We start from the raw sequence: 15581 nt of genomic DNA, 5'->3' as shown, positions 1-15581 counted from the left end.
TTTTAAATTACTTCACCTATGTAAGAATTCATCCTAATTTTTTTAGCTTTGAACATATAAAATACGAATCCTTTCAGAAGGGGAAAAAAGGAGATATATGTTAGAAGACAAGAGAATTGAGCAATAAATTATTTGGGTCCAAGATCTGCAAGCTATGCAATGCTTGCAGAAAAGCCAATGCAGTATAGTGGTTAGAATTTTGGACTAGGACCAGGGAGACCGAGGTCAAATCCTTGGTGGCCATGAAACATACTGGGCGATCTGGGGCCAGTCACTCTCTCTCTCTCAGCCTAGCCTACCTCACACAGTTGTTATGAGTATAAGTTGAAGGGAGAGAAAACCATGTACACTGTACTGAGTTACACAAAGGAAGGGTGGAATAGAAGTGCACTAAAACAACACAAAACCCTGCATCACCCCCAAAAAGCTTCATTTAAAGGTCAAAGAACTTCTTTTAGAATGGGGAAACCATGAAAATTGTAGACTCCCTTACTGCAAAGTACTTTTTGTTTGCACAAGGATCTAACAATTTGACTCCATTTACTGGCCTCCCACAGGAGAATTACTCAACTTTAAGGTTGACAATGAGGAAATTGAAATTGTTCAAGGCTTTCTATTCCTTGGCTCCATCATCAAAAGGGAGACTGCAGCCAAGAAATCAGAAGGAGATTGAGAGTGGGAAGGGCAGCCATGAAGGAACTAGAAAAGATTCTAAAGTATAAGGATGTGTCACTGGCAACCAAGATTAAGTTAATTCATGCCATTGTATTCCCTATTACTATGTATGGATGTGGAAGCTGGACAATGAAAAAAGCTGAAATGAAGAAAGTAGATTTCTTTGAAATGTGGTGTTGGAGAAGAGTGTTACGGCTACCATGGACTGCCAAAAACAAACAAACAAATCAGTGAGTTATAGATCAAATCAAGCCTGAACTGACCAGAGAGGCTAAAATGGCTAAGCTGAGGCTATCATACTTTATTCACATTATGAGAACACAAGAGTCACTGGAAAAGACAATCATGCTAGGAAAAGTTGAAGGAAGCAGGAAAAGAGGAAGACACAACAAGAGATGGATTGACTCTATAAAGGAAGCCACAGCAATTTGCAAGACCTGAGCAAGGCTGTTAAAGATAAGACATTTTGGAGGACATTGATTCATAGGGTCACCATGAGTTGGAAACGATTTGATGGCACTTCATACAACACACACACTGGCCTCCTTATTTTCTATTATGGCAACATATATATTAATATCTGGGCAATATTAATGATTTTATTAATCATCTACATGGCAAGCAGTACTTGAAACCCTTTCAAATGCTAATGGGACTGTCAAGTTAATCTCTTATTTAAATAGCTGAATCTCTTCTGATAATGCCAAGCAACAATGCATTGTTGAAATATTAGTGCATGCTTGAGAGGGACTGCCAGGCACCAGGTTACCTTGCTCCTCTTGCTTACTAAAGCTTATCTGATGTAGTTACTGATTGCAACTGGATTGTATTATATTGGTTTAAGCAATACAGTCACACGTTTTAAGAACAGAGTGTGTTGTAGGACTATGTTTCACAGAAAGCAGTCGAGCTATTCCAGCTATGGTGGCTGATTAAACTGATTATCTGGAAAATTCATCAAACTATCTGAAGCAGAAGAGCAGGGGGCTCCTCTCTGTTTGGCTCACAAGGCTTTCAAGATCTCTCCTCCAAGAAGGAAAGGGCTAGAGAGTGCACACCGTACGACAGCCATTCCCAACCCACCAAAAGGAAGCCAATATATTGTGGAGTGGAAAGAAGAATGTATTCGTTCATTAATTAAAAAGGTTTATTAGCTACCTTTCTCCCTTGCGAAACTCAAGGGTGCTGCTTACAATATAAATAAAATGATTGTAAAAAACAATTAAAACAATATTAATAAAATAACATAAAAACACTTAACATGTCACAATTTAAAATGGAAAAGGGAAAGATTTTCAAATTATTATACAAAAAGCCAAGCTCTTTGAGGACACTATGGTTTTTAAGTGGATTGTAATAAAATAGATTCACATATACTTCATTTAATTCAGTGGTTGATATTGATTTGTCTTATTCATTTGAGTAACTTTGTTTGTTTGTTTTTAATGGCAAGTTACAAAAACCCTGACTGGGAAAGTCAAGAGAGGAAAAAAGGAGTTTCTACATAATAGCTCTTTCTCCCCCTCAGTGAGAGAATACAGGGGAGATGAACCAATTTTTTAAAAAATCACTACTAAATTTATCAAATGAATACAGTGAAGATTGTCTTTACAAATTCAAACATCCTGCTAACTTTCCAGACTTTGCACCCAAGAGCTTGAATGCACATAGAGGTGCAAATTCCATTCTGAATTAGTATAAACACAGAATGTCCACAACTGTGACCCTGCATATGAAACACAATTCATCAAATTTTATCGTCATGTAGAAAACAGACACTTAAAAAGAGGCTGGGGCTTATTTTATGTCAAAAAGAATAAGATCCTCATGGCAAACAGGCAAACATGCCATGCTTGATTATTTGCCAAGTTAACTGGTGAATATTCCAACCTCCTCAGATGTTCTTTCAGCACTGCTCAAAGCAGAGATGCTACAAGAATAGAAATTATTAACAGTTCAGTAAACCTAAACAGGTATATTTAGTTTCTCACCTCACACATGATAATATTATGGTCATTAATATTGCTCCTGATATAATCAATAAGTAATACACACACATAACACTGACCTTATGTAGAGCTGGGGCCATTACTGGAACTAAGAACCCATTATAAATGTAGTTCACAAGCTGGTTGCGTATCAGTGGATGTGCCACCTAAAGGAAGCACAAAGGTTTGAGAGATTTTAGATCAATAGTGCACCCTGATTATTATATTTATGTGAATTCAAAACTTTTTATAATTATCTGCAGAACAATTTTTAAAAAATTAACTTCCAGAAAAACCCTTTGGCCACCTTTGAACAAATGAGATCAAACTAAAGAAGTAACACTATGCAAACCTATTTGGTTTAAATCCAAGTAAACATTCACAGGACTGGAGTACAATGTGAGAGAAATAATGTATAAGTAAGCAAAGAACACAAGTATTCTCATATTCATTAATATCCCTGTGTCACACAATTTAATAGTACAAGAGGATATATAGCAGACAAGTACCTACTACAGTCCTATGAGGTCTTCCATGGTCACTTTAAAATGAACAATCTATTATTAATGTACAGACATTAACTGTGCAATCCTAAAGGGGGGACAGAGCCGCATAAGAGCCGGCATGACCCCAGTGCCAGTGTCCGTGCCACGCTGGACCATCCAGAGTGGCACGGACACCAGTGCAGGGCAATGTAAGCTGGTGGGAAGTGGTGCAGCAGCACAAGCCATGTGTACTGTCCAGCACTAGAACTCACGCTGACATCTGGGGACGTGTTCTCGGGGATGGAGCTGCCTTTAGCCCCGGGAATGCACCATTTTGCAGCAAAATAGCTGGCGTAACCCCATGGAACTCAATGGGAGAGTTTCACAGGATTTGTTTCAAAATTCATTTTTAATTTCTATTTACCTTTCTTTCCTTTTATCCCTTAGAAGCTCATTGATCCATTGATCTTGAGCAGCATATATCTAATGTTTGAGGGATATAAGGACTGAAACAAATCTTGCCACTGACCATGTAGCCTTGGGATCCCTGTCACTTAGTAAAAAAAGGCATTATGTCAGAGACAGAGGCATTAGACTTATATGTTTAAAGGGGAATTTATATGTTAAAAGGGGATTTTATGTTTCTATGTTTATAGGGGAATTTATATGTTAAAAGGGGAAATTCTATTAACAGCCGGGGAAGCCTCTCAGGAGGCAGCACAGTGGTGCCCTCCACAACCCTCGACTAACTACCCCACCCCCTTAGGATTGGGCTGCCTGTGAAGAAACAGAAAACAGTAATTTATCTTAAGACATCTTCTCTGGATGGATTTTCTCCAATCAACTAATTTTTTTCATCATCTTGTGGATAAGCCAAATGAAAATAAAACATCCAATAACTCTGGAAGCTGCAATCAACATACATATTTTTCAAAAATTTCTAGTTAGCTAAGGAGCACAGCATATAGACCCACTGCAGAATCAATGAAAAACCAAACAGAAATTGCACTTTCATGGGGAAAAACCTACCACCTCAACTATACAAGCCTCTCTCATCTTTTGCAGGTACAAGGTTGGGAATGTCAATAGCAAACGTTGCTCAGTGTGAAAAAAAAGAACTGAATTAGAGTTTTCTTTAATGAAGCCGTACCACAGCTTCTTCTGTGGGAGCAAAAGAGAACATTCTTCTGTGAACCTGAACAGATTTTTTTTTCAGGTGGAATATCCTTGCTTCAGGAAAGGAATAAGAGACACCTTGCTTGAAAACCAGTAAAGAAAAAGGGAAAGAGAACTGAAATGAATGAATTAATTTGCAAATTCAAGTGATCCAGTGATAAAGCATACATTAGTGCTGCATCTAAATAAAAAAGGATTTTTCATAGTTGATTGGTTCAGGCAAAATGCTACAGGAAAAGGAGAGAACAATGGTATTGTGCACTATTTGTTTAGTGAAGGATTTATTGCATCTTCTCTAACCATAGGTTAACCATGGTTATTCCTAACCAAGATTATCCAGAAGTCATCATGATCTGTAATAACCACAATTAAGACTGACGTTGATAGAACTGTTATGGCAAGAGAAATTTGTGCTACAGTGAGGAAGAAGCATGTGTCACCATGGCCTATTCCTAACTATTTAACTGTAGTTGAGGCATTTTATGTCAATTTGCATTTTTATTTCCTATCATCCAGTGTATAAAACTGAGTAGTCACTCACTGCCACAACGATAATTAGGGATGGCGAGACTTGATAAGAACCTGGTCAAAAGCAGCAGCACATTCTCACCTTCTCCTAGTGACCAAGTGTCACTGCCCATAAGTGATAATGTTCACAATTTACCATCACTATTCCAGGCACATTCAGGTCCTGTGCTGAGAAAGACAGGCAGAATGCTACAGTAGTGGTAATTCATTTCTAAAGACGTCTTTTCTCTTTAAACACTCAATTCACGTCTAGCTTATTATGCTTATCAACTAAACCTTTCATTACTTTTGAATACTAAATTTGAGAAATGTTTTCTATTTAAACTCTGCACTAATGATGCCATTACTGCTCTATAAATATAGTAAATATTTACTAAAGTATAGAACTTTGATCTCTGAAGTCAACATAGAAGTAAAAGAAAAGCAAGTTGTTGCCTCCATATCAGAATATGTGTATCATTTTAGATATAAAGGCAGCATTTAAACTACACAGACCTTCAAAAATTATAAGCCTAAATTATGTAGCCGTAAACTCTTTTAGCTTCATTAATGGTAACGAGCAAGCTTCCACGAATCAAATTAAGCTACAGACACTGTATAGACTTGTAAGAAGAGGCCTGTGCTCAGCATCAAAGAGATTTAAAATTTGATTTTATCATTAGACTGAAGAACAACAAAGAATCAAAATGAGATAATCTAATTAAGAAATAATCAAGAACAAAAAATACAAGCAGGCCAAGAGTAATGTAATGTGTCTTGTTCAAACATATTTAACCTTCTGATCAACTCAACAACAGTGACAACTATTTAATTCCACAGGGAGGGGAGGTTTTTCACTCTTAAAAGAACATGATCATGAAAAGCAGCACATTCTTTACAATTTAAGACAAGCACAAGATTTCTCATGGTATATAATCTATCCACTTTAGAATCAAAGGCTAATCAACCAACCATCCTTTAAAAAAAAAATGTTCATTATAGTATACAAAAATTGCATTATACTCACTGGTGATATTCAGCACATGAATCCCAATTATACAGGCATCTGCTTTAAGTCAAACAGAAACTGGCATGTGTCTTATCTTTATTATTAAATAAAATGATGATATAAGCCCAACTGGTGCATGACAGAAAGCTAGCAAAGAAAATCAGGCAAGTGAAAACCATCAAACACTGGTTCAGACAGCCTGACTCATCCTCTGTTCACAGCAGTCATGAAAGACCTACTGCCATATGACACAGAACCAGGACAGGGATGGAAGCAGGAGAAGCCACTATCATGTCTGCCGCTCTGTGCCCAGCCTCTGGGTTGGGGAGGGCGGGATAAAAATGCAATAATATAAAAAATAAATGTCTGTTCCTGGTTCAGCTGGACTAACCTAACCCCAGACTGAAATGTTTTTATTGCATCAAATTGAACCTTATGCAGTCTGCAAATGTTGTATGCTACTTGCAGCGCATTCCTGAAATGCGCCGGTGGCTCGACCCAAAGGCCTTTGGAGGCCGACTAAGGCCTCCACCGGCGCAGGGGCCCACAACACTGGAAGGTGCAGGCCAGCATGAGTGGCCCCAGCCACTCCACATTAAACTCCACATTCAAACCACAGCGCAGGACCAGCTGTCCAATCCACGGCTTAGTGTTACATGAACAAGTCTTGACTTTGCGCATCCCATCTGCCCTCACACAGGCCAAGTCCTCCTCCTCCCATTTTTGCAGCATACTATAATATGCCATTACACCCAAACCAGCAAACTATGATTTGCTCTAGTTCAGAATCACCCAACGTTTTGGTAGGCCACCTAGTGGCAACTTACAACACAGTGAAGTTTATCTGAAAATAAATGAACGAATAAAACCTGTCTCTTTCATTATTTACAAAATTAAATTAATAAATAGAATTTTTAAAAATTAGATAGGCAGGGAAACTCAGCAAGCACCTCAAGGCATTGACTGATAAAGAAAGCTCACCTAAGCCAGCAGTTTATCAGCTGTATGGCCAGGGGCCATGGGGAGGGTGCTCCTTTGGTGCTGGGCAGCATTCAGCTGAACCCTAGCTGCTACATGGAACAATGGGCTTAGCACCTCTTGGCACAATTCTGTGCAGGAAATTCTGTGCAGGAAATTAAACACAAACAAATTATGGCTGGCTCTTGCTCGCAAAACTGGGACCCGGACCTAGAAAAAAAAAGTCACGGTTTCCCATTCTGGTTTGGAAGGCAACCACAAACCATAGCATGTTGGCTCAAACGTAATGGCACACTACGGGCTTCTTGTAAAAAGAAGGGATTTGGAAAGTTTCAGATGAAGAGAGACTGATTGTCTCTAAGGCTCATTCACATAACCCTAAACCAAGGTTTGGGACAATCAAACCACCACCTGTCAGCATTTGTTTCAAACAGGAGTGTTTTCATGTGCAGAATCTCCCTCTTAAGTATTACCTGTATTACTGCATTGCAAAACTCTAGGGAGTTCATGAACTGGACAAGGGCTGGAGAAAGAAGCCAGTCATCTTTCAGCAGGCAGTGCCATTCTTCTCCTTTCTCTTCCAGCTTTGTAGGCAAAGATGAATACAGGCCACTGAGACCTGTTGCTAGCACCTGAATTAAAGAAAAAGGGATGAGTCAATGCTATTAACATTCTTTCAAAAAGATAAACATAGTTGGTTCATCTAGCTTGCACAAAATAGTTTTGAATTTTTTTTTGGGGGGGGGGTTCAATTTTTCCCCCAAGTGTCATGATTACTGGGAGAGTACTGGCACAAAGTACTGCCATTATAGCCCATATTTATTTCACATAAAATGTATTTCTATGTGCACCAATACAAATACAGAAAATTGCTGCTGTCCGGTTACCACAATTAAAATAACCAACACACACAAAATCTATAATCTGTAGCTTGTGATCCATTTTAAAATACCTGTTAAACTGAAAAATATTAAAAGTTTTCCCCACAACTCAAGTTAGCTTGTAAGATCTATTAAGATCTGTTAACTCTTCAAGGAGTTTATTACAATTGTTTCCAACATCACCGTTTAGTCAGAAACCTTTCTTATCTATTTCACTACCAAGAAGCACTTACAACTAGCTAGTTTATGGGTCTCTCCTACCACAGAATTGGATAGATTCATGCTTTCCACGTGTGCTGCAGCATTCATACCTCTGAACAAAGTATGAAAGGAGGTATACCTACCACTGGAGACTTCTTAACCGAAGATGTTCAGGACTGAACCTGAGACCTTCTACATGGCAAGCATGCATTCTATTGAGCCATTCTTTGAATGGAGGAGAAGAGACGTCACCCTTCCACTTCGGCCCCAATTCTGGGTGGAAAGGAGGCAAGCAGTTCACAGAGCTAATTTCGCCCCAGTAGCCTCTTTCCCCAGAATATATTCATGGAAATACTTGCAATTTAGAAGCCTGAGTACTTTTGCTTCTTATCTCACTTACTCTTATCTCACTCCATAATCTTGAAGGGAACAGAGCTACCTCTGGGACACACCTATTAACATCTAGGGGGGAAATACTACCCAACGATTTACTATATTACTCATAAACATGACTTTATACATATGGAGTTACATTATTGGGAACTGTGGAGCAGGTGGCTCAACACAGGAAAGTACTTGAAAGAAGATCAAGTGGAGCCTTACAGAAGTTTTCTGAGTGAATGGAAATACTTCATCCAAGCAGGAGCCACAAAAGGAAGCACGACCTTCTTCAAAAACACGTTATAGTTATTGATGTGAACTGGTGGAGATAAATTTCTCTTTTAGATGGCTTCTTCCAGCAATAAGCACAGAGACATGGCCAGAATAAATATTATCAGTCATACAACTTTAGTTTTACATGAGCCTATTAAAGCCAGGCTCCTTACTATTAAATCATTTTGACTACTTGGAAGATAGATCTGATTTTCCAATGGTGCTGAAATGAAACGTTAATTTTTCGACTGACAGATTAAATTAGACTGCCAGCCTTGTATTTCTGTGAATTCACTGGAATATGTGCTGCCCTTACCAGCTGCTTATTCCATCAGCTAAGCTACAACTAAAAGAAATGTGCAATGGAGAAGAAAGTGACCTTCTTTCTATGTACAATTTTAATCATATTGTGTGGCTCAATTCTATGCATCTTTACTCAAAAAGAAGTCACACTGAGTTTGATACAACTGACTCCCACTTGAGTGCATAGGATTGCAGCCTTAGTCACAGTGACAAGAAAATCAACATAACAACAGTTTTATTTCCAGGGAAGCAAATGTAGCCAACTAGCACTTGTCAATAAGTATTAGTTCCTAGGGTTTGAGAGCAATCTTAAGCAAGTCTACTCAGAGGTAAACCCCATGTTATTCAATGGAGCTTACTTCCAGGAAGATGCCCTTGGGATTGCAGCCTTACCCTAGTTCCCTGAATCAATCCATATGCCTCCTACCCAGAGAAGTATCTTCTCTCTAGACATCATATTTTTATCCTACCCTTCCTGCAAGGGCTCAGGGCAGCAAATACGATTTTCCTTCCTCCCTTTTACCCTCACAACCGCCATTTGAGGCAGGTTAGGCAGAAGAACGGGTTCCTGACTTATCAGGGGGCCCATTTGTACCGAGCGGCATCTTCTTGGGGATCATCAGCATCTCCAGAGGCCCCTTGCATAGCTAGCACAGGCCCCTGCAGCTCTATTCTTCAGCCAGCCAACCAGGGAGCTGGCCAGGTTCCCTCCTGGGTGGGGCCAGGCAGGCAGGCCTCAGCTGGCCAAACTTCAGTCTGGTTCACCTGTGCAGTAGAATTACAGCTTCCGATGTGCCCCCAACCTGGGGTCCTTATTTGCCAACCTTGTTCCTCAGAGAACATAGGAGCCCAGTAAGCTCCATGGAACAGTGGAATTTAGATCCCTATCTAGCTAGTTTGAATCTGACACTCCAACCAATGTACCTTACATTCCTCCAAGTCTCTTTGCTTCAAAGGAAGGAAGAGTACAGAAGAGGTTCCCCCGCCCAGTATGATGCATTTCATCTTCCTTGCCCCTAAATTATTTCCAGTTGGGAGGGGGCACCAAAAGAAAAGGTACCCAGTAATTGTCATAGCTAAGTAGTAATTATTGACATGGTCCTCATTTTTTCTGATCTTGTGTCTACTGCACATACCAACTCTATGCGACACACTTCTCAGACATTTGGCATAGTGTGACCATACATTATGGTCACAATCCAGATAACTTTATAAAGCTAAGGGCTTCTATGAGCTCAGCAGGCCATTGGCTTTTTTACTAGGAACAGGAGACGCTCTGCGTTTTGCCCAACTGCATGCTGATGCCAACCAAATTCCTACAGCATCATTATAGACCAGTGGTTCTCAACCTTTTTCCGACCACAGCCCCCTTCCGACCTTGTTTCCTTTCTGTGGCCCCGTCCTACCGGTAGAAAGGTAGCTATTTAAATGTTTTGTTTGTAAATAACCAAGGAACAAAGAAGCATAAACAGCCACACAAAATGCACATAGCAATTTTCACCTGTGGCCCCCTTGGAATATCCTGCCCCCCTGGGGGGGCCATATGGCCCCAGGTTGAGAACCACTGCTCTAGACTATCAGAGAAATAGAATCCTGAACTCTCAAGACCACCAATTCAGAATTATGGGTGCTCGTGAAGCGAGCAATCCTCAAGAGTTGCCTAGAGGTAGTAAACCCTCTTAATACCAATATTAAGAGGCAACCATGTGCGAAGTCCTGGTCTCTATGCCCTGTCTGTTGGCTCTCTACTGCAACTGGTTTGCCACTATGTAAAACAGGATGCTGGACTAAATGGACCACTGTTCTTGATCCAGCAGGGCATCTTTTATGTTTTTAGAAGTGGACTCTGGACTCTACCATTGTGTTAGAGACTTGGGGTAGCTAGCCTCATTACTGGTCTGACTTTAAATACGCTAAAGCAATCATTCTAATTTGGAATGTATTTATCAGTCGTGGTCCCCTACTGCTTCAAGGTTAATATAGCTGGCTTTAATCTTCAGAGTAAAGAGACTTTCCCAAAATTAATTGGCAAATGCAATTATGGAAGCTACAGCACAGATTTAATAAGGGTATCTATCTTGGGGGGGAAAATTTGTAAAATGACTATTGAGATTCATTCAAATAAAGTCAACTAGAGACTCCATTGCTACACCCTGCATTTGCTCTGTACTGCTGTAATTCTAAAGCTTTAAAAAAAATCAGAAGAAACACAACAGAAAATTGTTTCACGAGTGCTGTAAACTGTGGCCCCCATTCTGCTTACACCCCTGTGGCCACTCCATCAATTAGGACAAAACATTCCTTAACAGATAAGTGTACAGTAATTGTGTGAACTCAACTCATTTTACTTTGCACATGGAAATATTTTAAATACTGCAGATAGAAAGAGAAGCATTTTTGGAGACTATCAAAATGCTGTAGGAATTTGGTTGGCATCAGCATGCAGTTGGGCAAAACGCAGCGCGTCTCCTGTTCCTAGTAACCCATGTGTATAACCATGGGTGGTAAGTTACTACAGAAGTAAAGCCTTATATATCTCAACCTGTCTGCCAAGTTCTGAATTCCTAGTGGAATGGGAACTTATAAAAGAGTCACAAATTATCACACATGCCCAAAACACTAAATGTGCATGCATGCTTGGGAACATATAATTATGTATTTGTTTGTTTTTTAAATGTGGGGCATTTGGGCCAAGAGATAATGGAAATGAGTCTGGAGTAAATTGTAAATTCAGTCCTCCATGAATTCTGGTTTGAAAATATGGTGGGGGGGAGAGACACACACACAGTTCAATTCACTTTTTAAAATATTTCAGGACAACATACCCAAAGATAACTAAACAGAAGGGGAAGAGATTTTCTAAGTACCAGTATTGTTACCATGTTAATTGAAAAAAATAAAACATTAGAATTTTTAGCTATCTGATTATCAACTGACACATTAGAACACAGACAGTACCATCGAACGCAGAGTTACATGGTTTTAAGTCCATTGAAGTCAACAGGTAAAGAAAGGCATAGGATGGCACTCTAAGAAATGCTAATGTAATTCATCCCAAATGCCAACATAAATATTTTGGTTCTAACCCACTAAATAGCATCAATTTTATTCATAATTTATTCATTTTACATCTCAATCTTCTGTGTGCATATAAATAATTTAAAAAGAGTGCTGCTCAAGAATTAGTTTGCATGCTTAAATTAATACATCATATTTTTCCAAATGCAATTTGGTGGCTTCTTAAATGTCTCAAGGCCGTATCTGACAACACCTACTTAATCCTACTGAATTATGCTTTTTTGGGGGGGGGAGAACACTGGGGGAAAGATCATGTCAAAATAAGAAGAAGACAACAGAAGAAACTCACCGGACAAAAGTAAGTGTTTTCTACTATGTGATTAGCAACTACGTTGTTTTCTGCAGAAAGTGACATTATAAAAAGTAGTGCATCACGAGCCTGTTGGCCTATGGTCCCTTCACGGTGGATGAACGGAATCAACAGGGAAAAAATTAGGAAGTTTGCAGCCCCTTGGTCCTCACTAGTATGGAAAAATAGTTCAAGAATGGATGGGTCTTTGGCTAGAATTGAGCACAGCTGGTTCAGTAGTACCACCAGCTCTGCTTCCACAGCTGATATTGTGGTTCCTGAACAAGAGCTCAGCAACATCATCAAAGGTTTCAGGATGGGTTTGTGATGCAGCAAGGGCTGGTGGGACTGAGTGACAAGCATCTCGTACATCTTCAGTTGCTCAATTTTCATCTCATCTGTGAATTCCCTCCTGAGACTCCACAGGAAGAGTTTTTCCATAATATTCTCTGTGACCACAAACTCCAAGATAGGTCCCATTGCAGCATCTTTTGCTTGTTCTTCAATTAACAAAAAAAGCATATGCTCCACATAATTCTGCACAGTGCTGGCTTCATCTTGAGGAATGACTCCATATTTTGCTTGAATGTTTTTCAAAGGGTCATGCTTCTCTAAGATTTTCACAACCTATGGAAAAGTGAAATAACTTTTCAAATCAGAACACTTTTCAAAATACTCCTGCTTTAATACTATTTTACATTAATGTCAGGTCTTCAGGGTTGACAGGTTCAGTTCAGTATTGCATTGGTACAATCATTTTCACTGAAGTACATTTGAAATATACCTCAGCATAGAAAGCAGGGATAGATAATTAAATATCCAACAAGTTACAAATGGAGAAAAGGAATTTCTATATGAATTACGTATCTACAAGATTACAAATGTGCATAATTTCCCCTGAAAGAAAGAACTTGCTAGTATATACTAGTCTATATAAAGATTTGCATCCATGCTAATACACATGAACCTTATTGCAATTGCCTCAAACTAAGAATTTGCAAATACCACCAATGGAGACAATCCTTATAAGCTGAAGAAGAAAGGTAGATTTATTTATTTATTTACTTTTAAAAAACATTCTGTTAAATAAGAATAGTTTACAAAAGACAAGAAAAAGACATAACACAACCAAATAATCCTTAAATGACGATTCTCTACACATAAAGTACAGCCACCAAGGATTAAACAATATCATCATCATCATCATCAAACCTTTATTGGCATAGAAGCAAAACACTGACATACATAACTAGAAGAGAAAAATAAATAAATAATCCCAATAAAATATCGATAAAATATCAGTCCGTCAACTGTGGATTAAACAATAGTAATTTATACGATTAATTCGCTACATCACCTTCATACAAAATTTATTGATTTATTTTAACCTTTCTACCTTGCTTTTCCTTGAGGTTCAAGGTGGCTTACAATAATAATAATAATCTCATAGACCAATTTTTTTTAAATGACCATTTTTCTACAATCTACTCCAGAGAGTAGAGCCCCATGGCGCAGAGTGGTAAAGCTGAAGTACTGCAGTCCAAGCTCTGCTCACCACCTGAGTTCGATCCCGATGGAAGTTGGTTTCAGGTAGCTGGCTCAAGGTTGACTCAGCCTTCCATCCTTCCGAGGTTGGTAAAATTAGTACCCAGCTTGCTGGGGGTAAAGGGAAGATGTCTGGGGAAGGCACTGGCAAACCACCCCGTAAACAAAGTCTGCCTAGGAAACGTCGGGACGTGATGTCACCTCATGGGTCAGGAATGACCGGGTGCTTGCACAGGGGACCTTTACCTTTTTTACTCCGGAGAAGGAGGAGAAATAATTCAGTGATAAGATGCAAGCTTTGATTGAATCATATCTCAGTGCAAATTCTTTAGTACAGGGATCTCGGGTGACAAGCAGGGGAAAGAAGACCACCTGAAACTCTACCGACCTCAGTGAACACAATCAACAAAGCCAACTAAACAGACTTCCCTTTATATATTAGTCTGTAATACTGCAGTCCTGTAGGCTGCTTAAATCCCATCAGTTGATATGATTTAAGTAGTCTGCCCACTGGATTGCAGGTAAAAACATAACGAATCTAGCTTCTGTCCTGGTTTTGTAACTGAAACTATCTGAGGTCACTCTGTCTGGTGACCTTCACCAGCAGACAGTGGCAGTGTGACCTTGCTGATTCTCTTGGATATCTCAGTGGTGTTCACAAATCTGTCAGTTCACACCTTTCTCAGAGACACTGATCCATGTCCCCCTCGCTTCAGAGATGAGGTGTCAGGCCTCTGAAAATGTGATGGTTTCTACAGAGGCACCCCACAATAAGAACTCCCTCCCCACAGCAATTCACCAGGTGTCACATTTGTAGAACTTTACCTACCAAGAAAGTGATCTCATTTTTCTGGACATTGCCAAATTGTTGGTTTTTTAAAATCTCTGATTTAACGAAAATCTCTGATTTTGTTTCTTATTTTTAAAATGCTGATTGTTTCATTTCATTTTACTGTTTTGTATTTTGTTGCTAACTACACAGAATTTTTAAACTGAGAATGCAGGACAGAAATATTTTATATAAATAAATTCAAATGGTCCCTTTAAACCCTATAATAGGTCACAATATGAGTTTTATTTCGCATTTTGTTTAATTTGCAGTACTACCTAGATCTCCCAGTTATCTCCCTCATTCATTCATCAAACACTGTTATGTCCTCTTGCAGCAAACACAATGTGCTGTACCAAATAATGGAGCAGCAAGATTTTACAGTTTTCCAAAACACAAAACCTCAAAGAATGTGCTTCAGCATCAACAATGTACTGCAACACAGAAGTAGATTGTATTTTGGTCAGTCAAACCACAACCTAGTCTTTTACTAAAGTGAACCCCTTTCAACCAACATTAAGAATCAATACAATAAGATATGCTTTCCTGTGCTTCATTACCTGTGACCAGTGGGTTTTAAAGACTATCATGCAGGTTTCTGGATCAACTCCTTCCAGGCTCACGGCCTGATGGTTTTTTCTGCCACTCGCAACTGTGGACATCATAAACTCTCCAAAGGTCAATTGTTCTAGGCCATAGTCAATTTCCTTTGTTGTCTGTGTAGCAAGACACTGCGTTACAGGTGTCACATCTGGACAGGCATCTTTGATCTGCAAGGTTAATAAAGAAAACAGACAAATCAACAAATGAGATTTTGTAGGAATACAAAATAGTATCTCCTTAATAATTTAATGGGGAAACTATGACTTTATAAAAACAGGGTCCAGTCTTTCACTGTTAGTATCAATTGCTTGGCCTATTATAGTTCCTTTATTAAACTAATCGACATCTCTGTCACAGTGCTCAGTGTTTGATTTCAGGCC

General features: G+C 39.2%; 1 protein-coding gene across 1 annotated transcript in view; it reads right to left on the bottom strand.

Annotated features, from left to right (window-relative positions):
* FHIP1A (FHF complex subunit HOOK interacting protein 1A) overlaps positions 1-15274 on the bottom strand; it is a 50750-nt gene extending 35476 nt beyond the window's left edge. Inside the window, exons 1-4 of the mRNA XM_056855878.1 lie at positions 15159-15274; positions 12225-12851; positions 7292-7450; positions 2744-2830 (exon numbers count right to left, since the gene is read on the bottom strand). Of these exons, the coding sequence (XP_056711856.1) occupies positions 2744-2830; positions 7292-7450; positions 12225-12851; positions 15159-15263 (978 nt within the window). The 5' untranslated portion in view covers positions 15264-15274. The remainder of the gene's footprint in view (positions 1-2743; positions 2831-7291; positions 7451-12224; positions 12852-15158) is intronic.
* Positions 15275-15581: the final 307 nt, after the last annotated feature.

This window comes from Euleptes europaea, chromosome 9, assembly GCF_029931775.1.
Source record: "Euleptes europaea isolate rEulEur1 chromosome 9, rEulEur1.hap1, whole genome shotgun sequence".
Classification (NCBI taxonomy): Eukaryota; Metazoa; Chordata; class Lepidosauria; order Squamata; family Sphaerodactylidae; genus Euleptes; species Euleptes europaea.
This window is presented reverse-complemented; position numbering and strand designations above follow the sequence as displayed.